Source organism: Drosophila takahashii, chromosome X (assembly GCF_030179915.1).
Source record: "Drosophila takahashii strain IR98-3 E-12201 chromosome X, DtakHiC1v2, whole genome shotgun sequence".
Taxonomy (NCBI): Eukaryota; Metazoa; Arthropoda; class Insecta; order Diptera; family Drosophilidae; genus Drosophila; species Drosophila takahashii.
The window spans coordinates 13,807,557-13,819,222 of NC_091683.1; the positions used below are offsets into that span (position 1 = coordinate 13,807,557).

Consider the following 11,666-nt stretch of genomic DNA (forward strand, 5'->3'; position numbering starts at 1 on the left):
AATTTTTTTCTTTTGGTTTTTTTGCTGTAACTTGGCCAAAAATGGTCCTACACCAAAAATTCATACTGTTTTGAACAGATAACAAAATTTGCTATAAATCCATAAAACTTTCCGTGTAATTTTGGAAAAATAAAATTTTCGCCAATTTTTAATTTTTTTATAAGGGGGTACCCCATGATTTTTTGCGAAAAATTAAAAATGAATAAATTGTCAAGGTTTAAATGCCAATCGTTAGGAAATTTAATAACGAGTTCAGAAAGGTATGACAATCCATACTTTGAATCAGTATTTGCTTTGTTATAGCGAAAAAACTGCAACGTTTTAGCGAAAAAACGGGTTTGGTTTTTTTTTGGAAATTCGCGATTTCAGTTTTTGACAAAAATTGGAATTTTTTCTTTTGGTTTTTTTGCTGTAACTTGGCCAAAAATGGTCCTACACCAAAAATTCATACTGTTTTGAACAGATAACAAAATTTGCTATAAATCCATAAAACTTTCCGTGTAATTTTGGAAAAATAAAATTTTCGCCAATTTTTAATTTTTTTATAAGGGGGTACCCCATGATTTTTTGCGAAAAATTAAAAATGAATAAATTGTCAAGGTTTAAATGCCAATCGTTAGGAAATTTAATAACGAGTTCAGAAAGGTATGACAATCCATACTTTGAATCAGTATTTGCTTTGTTATAGCGAAAAAACTGCAACGTTTTAGCGAAAAAACGGGTTTGGTTTTTTTTTGGAAATTCGCGATTTCAGTTTTTGACAAAAATTGGATTTTTTTCTTTTGGTTTTTTTGCTGTAACTTGGCCAAAAATGGTCCTACACCAAAAATTCATACTGTTTTGAACAGATAACAAAATTTGCTATAAATTCATAAAACTTTCCGTGTAATTTTGGAAAAATAAAATTTTCGCCAATTTTTAATTTTTTTATAAGGGGGTACCCCATGATTTTTTGCGAAAAATTAAAAATGAATAAATTGTCAAGGTTTAAATGCCAATCGTTAGGAAATTTAATAACGAGTTCAGAAAGGTATGACAATCCATACTTTGAATCAGTATTTGCTTTGTTATAGCGAAAAAACTGCAATGTTTTAGCGAAAAAACGGGTTTGGTTTTTTTTTGGAAATTCGCGATTTCAGTTTTTGACAAAAATTGGAATTTTTTCTTTTGGTTTTTTTGCTGTAACTTGGCCAAAAATGGCCCTACACCAAAAATTCATACTGTTTTGAACAGATAACAAAATTTGCTATAAATCCATAAAACTTTCCGTGTAATTTTGGAAAAATAAAATTTTCGCCAATTTTTAATTTTTTTATAAGGGAGTACCCCATGATTTTTTGCGAAAAATTAAAAATGAATAAATTGTCAAGGTTTAAATGCCAATCGTTAGGAAATTTAATAACGAGTTCAGAAAGGTATGACAATCCATACTTTGAATCAGTATTTGCTTTGTTATAGCGAAAAAACTGCAATGTTTTAGCGAAAAAACGGGTTTGGTTTTTTTTTGGAAATTCGCGATTTCAGTTTTTGACAAAAATTGGAATTTTTTCTTTTGGTTTTTTTGCTGTAACTTGGCCAAAAATGGTCCTACACCAAAAATTCATACTGTTTTGAACAGATAACAAAATTTGCTATAAATCCATAAAACTTTCCGTGTAATTTTGGAAAAATAAAATTTTCGCCAATTTTTAAAATAATTTTTTATGAAAAATGGCAAAAAATAAAGTGTCCTTAAAGTGAAATGAAAAAACCTAAAACAAATCCCCAAAATGTAGAACCATCGCAGATTGTTTGTTCTTTCATCGTTATTTTATTTGAATTCAATTTGTAATCCATTCTCGTTGCGTGTGTCTTTCTGAGTTTACAATTAAGTACACTTTTACGGTTTTAAGTACATTCATAATCGCTAAGTACATAGTTTAATTTGTTCAGTAGTTTGTTGCTGCTGCATCCACATTAAATATAACCGATTCGCGGCTGCGGCTAGAACCATATATGTATTCTATATAATAGTAGTGGGGTGTGCTTTTTATAAATATATATATGTATAGGCATGTATTGGGTAAATGTAATTTCGTTTATTTTCGTTTAGCTTAAACAACGCTACAAACGCGAAATGCTTTGGTTATTGCTGTAAGAAGTCCACTAATTTAGTTATATAAGAATCATGCGTTTCGTATATTTAAATAGCTATATATTTAATATGTTTTATGTGTTGTTTTCTAGGCTACAGCAATGAATGAGTTTCGTTAAATAAGATCCTAAAAAAAATGTATCTAGATCTAGGCTTACGACTACTTGACTATACTTAGTTGCAAGCAGCACTATTTCGCCTGCCCTCTTCCTTATATAACTAGGTTTAAGCCACGCTGCGGTTCTCAAGGCCTCTTTCAATGTACATTATATTATTATTTTTATTTTAGTTGTGTATTTTTGTATTTCGTGTCAAGTCTTTCTTTTGTCATGCTAAAATGTTCGTTGTTTTTCGGTATTTCTTTGTCTTTTTGTTGTCATTGCAGCTACTTAAGTTTAATTCTTAAATAAGTACTATAGCTAGGAAAAAAAAGTGTTAAAAAAAATAGTGTTTGTCTCCAAAGATTTTGATTAGCTTGTGGTTTTTGTTGGTTGGACCGCTTAAAATAAGGGTGGGCAAAAAAAAAGAAGAGGTCTCAAAAAAAAAAAATGATATGGGGTTTATAAAACAGGGTTCTTCAGTTGTGACGATATAATCGAGCACCCTATTTTACTTTTTACTTTTAAGTACTTTTCTCTATAGACTACCATTAATGAAAACTATTTAAGCTTTGGTATACGTAAGGCGGTGTAAGACTGCTGCTGCTCCAGAATCAGTTTGTATGGCTATGGGTTCACTGCCTCACTTGTTGTCCACGCCGAGGAGCTTGGCCGCCTCGTCGGCGGAGGAGAGCAGCTTGTTGAGGATGCCCTGGTCGCTGATGCCCAGCAGGTTGCCAATTAGATCCGAACCAGCGACTGCCGCCGGCGAGGGAGTAGCCTCGCCCAGGTTCTCCTTGTGCTCGCCCAGCCGACTGGCCCTCCATTCGCTGGCCTTGTCCAGGAGCTCATGCAGCTTGGGCAGCTTCAGGCCCAATCCCTTGGCGGCGGCGCCGCCCCCATTGTTGTTGTTCACATGGCAGCTATTGTTGTTGTTCACTGGAGGATTGGGAGTGGCTGCAGGAGGAGCAACTGGAGCTGGAGTGCCCGGTGGGCTGCTCATCACCTGCTCATCATCGGAGCAATCGGATCCCGGATTGTCCCCGTTGTGGGCCCTTCCACTGTGCTTCTTCATGTGCCGCAGCATGCTGTGCTTTAAAGTGAACTTTCTCAGGCAGATGTCACACTGGAAGGGTCGCTCCCCCGAGTGGGTGCGCATGTGGCGCCGCAGATCCTCGGTGGACCAGAAGCGGCGGACGCAGAAGGCGCAGATCACCTTGCGGTTGCTGTAGTCGGGATACTTGCCGCGACTTCCGTTGCCATTGGTTGCCTCGTCATCGGAGTGGACAGACGACGACTGCTGCTGCTGCTGCTGGTGGGGATTGGCCGCCTCCAGCGACTCGTTCTCGATGGCTCCCTTGGCCAGGAGCAGGGCAAACTCGTGGGCATGGGCCAGCTTGATGTGCTCCAAGCACTGCAGTCGCTCTGCGAAGGATCCCTCGCAGAGATGGCACTTGTAGGGCAGATCTCCGCCAGCCAGGGCATCCGCTGCAGCTGCTCCGCCAGATCCTCCTGCTGCAGCGGCGGCAGCGGCAGCGGCATTCATCTGGGCCGCCAGCTTCTGGATGAGCTGCTGGCGCTCCCGCTCCTTCTCCTTCTCCAGCTCACGCTCCTTCTCCAGCTCCCTCTCCCTTTCCAGCTCCCTTTCCCGCTCCCTTTCCCGCTCCAACTCCCTCTCCTTCTCCTGGCGACGCCGCTGCTCCTCCAGCTCGATCTCCTCCACCGACTTGGGCACCGGAATGGGCTCGCTCACGTCCTCGGTGGGCACATAGACCGACATGGCCGACTCCACGTTGCCGTGCTTGCGCAGCAGATGGCGGTCGCAGTTGCTCTTGGTGGTGAAGAGCAGCGGGCAGTGGGAGCACTTGAAGGGCTTCTGCCCGGTGTGGGTGAGGATGTGCCGGCGCAGCGAGCTGCTCCAGGGGAACATCCGCTGGCAATAAGGACAGGAGACCCGATTGGGCGCCAAACTGTAGGCGGACTTCTTCTTGGGCTCGCTGCCCGAACTGCTGGAGGTGACGTCCTCGGTGCCGCTGTTGTTGCTCTCGCTGGCACTGCCAGAGGCCACCAGGCCCTCCTCGTCGCTCTGCTCCATGTGGTTGGCCACGTCGCTGGGCCGGAAGTAGCTGTTGAAGCTCATCGTCTGGCTGGTGGCGTTGTCCACCAGCTTGGCCACCGGCACCAGGTCCTGGGATTCGTCTTTGAACGGCGAACTGGCCACCTCTTTGAGGGATTTGCCCACGGACTCGGCCTGGGCAATCATGTTTTTGAGGCTGCTTGCCGAGCTGGGTGGTTCCTGCATGGTCACTAGTGCTTTCTCCTCTTGAGGATTCTCCTGTGGACTGGCGGTTGGCTTGCCCGCCTTGATGGCCTGCTCCAGTATGGTCTCGGCCATCTTCTGGGCCGCCTCGTTTTGCTCCAGTGGCTTGGGCAGCTCCTCCTCCTCGGCATCCTCTTCAACTGGCTGCTGCTCGGGCTGCTCCATCTCCATCTCCACCTCCGGCTCATCCAGCTCCTCTAGCTCCTCCTCCTCGTCCTCCTCGAACTCCTCCTCCGCCTCGGCCTCCACCTCATGATCCTCATCTTCGTCTATGATCAGCTTGGGCTCATCATCATCCATGGCAATGGGATGACCCCCGTTGACTCCCAAGGGACTGGGCGTGGTTAAGGGATAGCCGAAGTGCAGGAGCGGATTCCCGGCCACGCTGCTGGAGCCATGGGCCAAGGCCTGCTGCAGCAGATCGGTGTTCTTGTGCGCCTTCAGCTGCTGGGCGAGAATGGCGTACTTGACCTGCTCCGAGATGGGGGCATGGCCATGGCTGCCATGGTGGTGATTCGCGGAGGTGGTGGAGGAGGCTGCTGCGGCGGCTGCGGCGGCTGCTGCTGCTGCTGCCGCACTGGAGGCTCCCCTGCCCCTCATCACATGGTGACCGCTCCTCTGCCGCTGCGCGTAGAACTGCGGATGCTGCTGCTTCACGTGGCGCTCCATGTTCGAGCGCAGGGTGAATCTCGCCGAGCAGTGCTCGCAGGCGAAGGGTCGCTCGGTGCGGTAGCGTCGCTGCTTCTGCTTGGGCATCAGCACTCCGTTCTTAATGACCATTTTCACGGGGCCACCGGGTGGAACGGGCACGGGCACACCCACTCCCACTGGCAGGGGATTCAGGGAACTGAGGCGACTAGGTGGACTCACCAGGGGCGCCTTCTCGGAACTCACCAGCGGGGATTGCTGCTGCTGGGGCGGCGGGGGCGCCATGAAGGGGAAGAAGGGAAAGCCGGAGGTCTGCGACTGGAACATGAGGCTGCGGAAGAGCTGCTGCATGTACTGGGAGGCGGCATCCCCGCCAGCGCCGAACAGCTGCTGCTGGGCGAGGAGCAACTGCTGCTGCTCCAAAGCGAGGGCAGCCAAATCCGAGGGAGCACCTGGCACCACAGTGGGCAGGGCAGTGGGTGTGGGCGTAACAGAGGCTGTAGGCTTCTTGCTGAGATCCAGCACATCCATGCTGAAGTCCTTCTCCACTTCCTGCTGCTTGGGAGGAGCTGCCACCGAGGGCTTCTTGTCCACCAGCTGGTCGAGGGATTTCACCTGAATCTTAAGCGGCGGCTGGGCCACCGGATGAAGGTTCTCACCCAGGAGCATGTGCTTCAGCTGGGAACTGCTAGTGCTGCTCTCATTCAGAGGCGCCACTACTCCCGATGGAGGAGGCGTGGGGCTAATCGAACGGAAGCTCAGATCGGCCAGATCCTCGCCCAGACGCGACTTGCTGTCCTCGCAGCCGGCATCCTCCGCCGGATGGTAGACAATGGCCCGCTTCACCTCCTCCCGCGAGGTCTTCCCATGCCGGTTCCTCAGATGCCGCTCGCAGTTCGCCTTGGTGGTGAAGGCGTAGTTGCAGACGGCGCACTCGTAGGGACGATCTCCGTTGTGGGTGCGCATGTGCCGCACCAGAGCGGCCTTATCACACACGGCATAGGGACACATGTTGCAGCGAAAGGGTCCCGCCGGACCCACTGCACCCAGATGCACCCGGTTGTGACCCTTCAGCGCACGCAGATTGGGAAAGACGCAGCTGCAGAGCTTGCAGGGGAACTCGCCGCGCAGCTTCATGCGGCGGAACTCCGAGGTGAAGGCATCCTGGGCCTCCTCCTCCTGATCCCGGCCATCCAAACTGTACTGACTCGAGCTGGGCGTGTTCACCGACTGCTCGAAGTTGCGCAGGAAGCTCGAGCTGGAGCTGGTCATGTTCAGGATGCTCTGGATGTCGGCCAGATCCTTGCTGTCCGCCGGCTCGTGTTTGATGGGCGAGGGAGGATGCGAGATGGCGCCAGAGGAGGCGGAGGCCTTCTGCTTAAGGTACAGCTGCTGGAAGAAGTCGTCGCTGGGCATGCGCTCCTTGCGGTCCGCATCCTCCTCCTCCAGATCCTCATCCCCATGGAGGGGCGAACTACTGGCTCCCAGGAGCGGCGGCAGGACAGAGGATCCGCGACAGCAGTGCGCCTGCAGCTGGCGGTGGCTGGCGAAGATCACCTCGCAGTCGCGGCACTTGGCCGGGATATCCGAGTGCCTAGCATCCAAATGGGCGCACAGGGCGGGCAGCGTCTCGAAGTCGGAGGCTCCGCAGGCGGGGCAGCTGAGCAGCAGGGAGGCGGGCGAGGCCGGCGGCGAGGGGGAGGGCGAACGGGAGGCCGCGCCGGAGGCACTGGCTCCGGCCAGCAAGGTGGCCACATCCGGTGTGCTGGTCAGCATGGCCACATCGGCCTCCTCCTCCCGATCCTCCTCGTCATCTAAATTATCCCGATCCTCCTCCCGATCGATAATGTTGTTGTTATTGATGGTCGTCTTCTGGCGGCGCTGCTTGCTCTCCTGCGGATCCACCACCACCACCTCGTCCTCCAGCTCCTTCAGGTTGTTGTTGGCCTTGTGCGAGTTGTTGTTGTTGTTGAAGGAGCTGCTGCTGCGACTGTGGCCACTGGAGACGTCCGTGGAGCAGCTGGCGTCGCTCTCGTAGCTCTCCGCTCGTCCCGCGGTGGCCACCAGTTGCTGCTGCTGCTGCTGGGCGGGATTCTGCTGCTGTTGCTGTCTGCGTTGCTGTTGCGACTGTTGCGACTGTTGCTGTTGCGACTGAGACTGCTGCTGCTGTTGCGACTGCGCTGCCTGATGCTGCTTGTGGGTGCGCATGTGGCGGTGCATGTTGCCGTTGGTGGTGAAGGTCAGGTGGCAGTAGCGGCAGTTGAAGGGCCGCTCGCCCGTGTGCACCAGCACGTGTCTGTCCAGGGATGAGGCCGAGGATAGCACCTGTTTGGGGTAGCAGAGAAAGAGAGAGAAGGGAGGAGTGGGAGAAGCGGAGAACAGGTGAGTGAGTAATCAGGCAATCGGGGGTTACAGCTATTAAAAAACCCTGGCACACCTGTCTTTTCATCCAACAAACTGGAGAAACAACTAGTATTTGATCTTTGTGAAAATAAAAATCTACTTAATTTATTCAACATAATAGTCTAGATTATAATATATTAATAATCGGATTTTATGAAAAAAATTAAATTTCAAATAATCTATATTGGTTTAAGTTTAAACATTTAAACATTTAATTAATATTTCCTTTAATTTTTAAGAACAATTTATCATTTATCAAAGAACTATAGAAATCAAAAGTTTTGAATAAGTTTTGCATATAGTCCAATAATAATGATAATCAAATATTTTATATTTATATAATTTTATAATTATTAAATTTATATTTTTTATATAAAATATAATTTTGAATTTCTAAGAACAATTTATCTTTAATCAAAAATGTCTAATGATGATAATCAAAATTGAAGTGTCAATAAAAGTTTTATATTTTTTTAGGTTAACCTCTCAATTAAGTTTATTATAATATGCTATAATAAATAATCTTTAAATTGTTTGGTTATTATTTAATTATTTGTTTAAATGTTTCTTGGTTTTCATAATAATAAATGATAATAAATAAATAAATGTGTTTTAGGTTCAACCTCATAATTAAGTTTAATTAATATTTGGTAATTTACAAAGACCCCTATTTAAATCCCCCTATAAAATATCATATTTATCAACAACTAACCCTTAATCTTAAAAAAAATCCCACTCATGATCCCAATGACTCACCTTGGAGCAAATGCGGCAGGTGAAGTTCTCCGTGTCGCCGTTGGCGTAGTTGTGGCACCGGATGTGGTTGGTGAACTCGTGCGGCGTGGCCGAGACCACCTCGCAGATGGGGCACAGGTACTTCATGTGCTCGTCCCCGGCTCCGATGCCCGACTCGCCGCTGGAGAGGCACAGGCCGCCCTGCGGCGAGGAGCCGCCGGATCCGCCGCTGCTGCTGCTGCCGCTGCTGCTGGAGGCTCCGCCAGGTGGAGCCACCCCAGCACCTGCACCACTAGAAACTGCGGTGGTACTGTTGTTGTTATTGGCGGTGCTGCTGTTGCTGTTGCCCAGATAGCCACTGTGGGCCGTGCTGCTGGCATCCACGAATCCCGATTCCGAGAGACTGGCCGCCGCCGAGCGATTCAGGCGGAACTTCTTGCGCAGCGAACTGGCATCGCCGCCGCTGTAGTCCACCACAATGGAGGCCTGGGTGCTGCGGCGCTGCTTGTGCCGCCCCAGATTCCGGGGCTCCTCGTCCTCGTCGCGCTCCTCCTCCTCCTCCTCGTCGCTCAGCAAATCCTGCTGCTGGTGATTGAGTTGCTGCTGCTGCAATTGGCGGAGTTTGCGCTTGCGCGACGTCGCCGCCGTCAATTCGTGGGGCGTGGAGGTGGTCTGGGCGGAGCCACCGCTGCCACCCAGCTTCTTGGGCGTGCGACCCAGGTCCAGGTGCTCCAGGGATGACTCCGAGGTGGTGGAGTCCCGGCGCTGGCGCTCCATTTCCGTTTCCGCTGTGCTGTTGTTGTGCTGCTGCTGCTGCTGTTGCTGTGCGGCGAGCATTTTTCCCCAAGTGTTTGTAGAAAGTCTGCAGAAAAGAATTGGGGAGGAGAGAGAGAGAAAAGGACTCTTAGTGATGGGGAATCAGGTATTTCCGCCGTCTGTCAGTGGGCTGTCATTCAATAACACTCAATAAAGCAAGCACAACACTTGAACTAGTGTTTGTAAGTAGATAAGAGTTCACAATAAAATATTTTAAGACAAAAGTACAAGTCTTTGCAGAAAGCTGAAGATTTCCACCGTAAACAAATCCTATTCCTTTATTTTGACTACGTTTGCTGTTATATCTTTATTCCGTCTAGAGTTCAAATAATCAAATAATAACACTCTCCGATTGTCGCGTAATCCTACACTAAATCTTCGCTCCCATAAACAGCTGATCGAACTCGAACCCAGGAAAATAAACAATGCTCCACACAACGACAACAACAGAAAACAGAAGCGAAGAATCACTTTGAAATCGTGTTAGCGAGAAAAGCCAATAAGAAGAATTCGCGACTGTTGCAAGTGCATCCGCGGAAAAGGTGCGAGGAATTGAATTCAATACGCATCTGGCAACGCCGCACGCTTATCTCGTTGCCAGTGTGTGCACACATATGTGGGTGAAAAATGTGGGCACGCTCATTAGCATTTACCGTTATCAAGGCTATGACTATTAGCGGTGTTCCAGTTGTTGTTGCTGCTTTCGGGGTGGATCAATTTGGAAATCCTAACTTCCCACCGAAAAACAAAAAAAAAAAACCTCAGAGGCTGATCAAAAATTTCTACCGATAACGAGCCCACCTATTCGCTATACGTATTTATACATATATATATCACTTATTTTTCGTGGATGTGTGTTAGTTTTTTGTTGTCCATTGGCTTTCGGCTTGGCCTTTCATTTTGGTTGGCTGATTTCAAATTCGTCGTCGTGAGTCATGGAGAGTCATTGAGATAAAGACTCCCTCCCAATAACACATATTTTTGGGGCGGGGAATCGTAAGGCGATTTCAGAACAAATTCACACCTTTATGACCCTGGGAATTATCAATGAACACGAGTTGGTCAGCGAAAAACAAGTTTCTAATCGCCATCTAACGAAATCAAACCGAGTGAAGTGAACCGTTTGACATGTTGTACACGGCACAACCCCATGTGATATTAGGCAGATCATCAATCTGCATTAAACCCTATAAACGGGGTCTCATCAACCCTACTGACCGAATATTCTGGTTCTTTGCCCTCTCGGACCGTGCGTCAAAGTTCAAGGGTCTTGGCATTGGCCACAGTCATTAAAAGGGAAGCGATTCCGGAGTCGAAATGCCGTCGCAACTGTTGAACAAAATTTCGCAACTGAATCAGCACTAAGGTAATATTTTTTACTCTATTTATTTTGGATTAAAACATTTTTTTGGTTGTTGTCGCTTTGGAGACTCTAGTCAAGTGGAAACTTGGATTATGAAAAGGATAAATTTTGAATAAATATAAAAGCTAACTTTGAAATATAAATTTCCATGATATTGAAAAATTCTCAAAATTCTCTCTTACTTGGAATAGTCGTTTAGAAAATGCAGAATATATTAAAAGTTTTTGAAAAATTATAAACTCTAAATAATACAGGTTCGAAAGTTCTATAAAAACTAACTTTTAAAAGCCCTTAGAAATCGCACAAATGTAGCAGTCTTAAGAATATGTTTTTAATATTATATTCACAAATACTTACTGCAGACTTGTTGTAATCTCGTAACAGAATAACCGTGTTTGCAATAAACTCTTAGTTTTTCAATTTTCTTGTAATATTATGTGCACAATATTGCAATACATTTTTGTACCAATTTATTTGGGTCAAGTTCTTCCTGCGATTAGCTGGGTCGAACAACTACCCATGGTTTTTGGTATCTTTTTGGTGTTGAGTAGTAATTTTTATCAGATGGTTTAATTCTGATAGCACTTTGTGTTAAGTTTGGGTTCACTATATATTCTTCACACTTCTTTGGCTTTCAAGCTTGGGGTATTCCAAAATTCCCAATGGTTTGTGTTTGAGAAACTTAAAAAAAATGTTTTTGCTTGTAGGATTAGAATTGAGAAATTCCGTTTGGTTTTTTTTTTCAAATAACTATTTGATTCGTCTGCTTTCTGAGTTGGTTGTCTTTAGTTTTTGAAGCGCCGCGCACGAGTTCAGTGTTTTCAGAGTTTTGAGCGCAGCCGCAGCGCAACCGATTCGGCAGATGAAAATCGACTGGTAGATGTATCTACGAGTTGTATTTATAAAAGCACGTCGCCTGCCGCTGCGCTGCCGGCGTCTCTGCCCGCGAGAGCGAACGCAGTTATCTGCAGAGAGCAGCGGAGAGCTGCGGAGCGAGAGAGCGCCTGAGCGCGTCTCGGCGCTTTTGCCTGTGTGTGTGTTAGATAAAGCTGGCGACTGCGCTGCTTTCGAGCGGAGGCAGCGCAGCTTGGATTTCTTCGTCTCTTTTTCTTTTTTGGGCGCAAATACCCACCGGGAAAATTCCTCTGG

At 47.2% G+C, this 11,666-nt stretch overlaps 1 protein-coding gene across 1 annotated transcript; it reads right to left on the reverse strand.

The window, feature by feature from the left end:
• Nucleotides 1–1,787: 1,787 nt before the first annotated feature.
• Nucleotides 1,788–11,380, reverse strand: peb (pebbled). Its single transcript, XM_017138494.3, has 3 exons — nucleotides 10,875–11,380; nucleotides 8,360–9,200; nucleotides 1,788–7,525 (listed from the first exon to the last, which is right to left on the reverse strand). The coding sequence occupies exons 2-3, from the start codon at nucleotides 9,173–9,175 to the stop codon at nucleotides 2,876–2,878; spliced, it is 5,466 nt and encodes a 1,821-aa protein (XP_016993983.2). The 5' UTR covers nucleotides 9,176–9,200; nucleotides 10,875–11,380; the 3' UTR covers nucleotides 1,788–2,875.
• Between the last annotated feature and the right edge of the window lie 286 nt (nucleotides 11,381–11,666).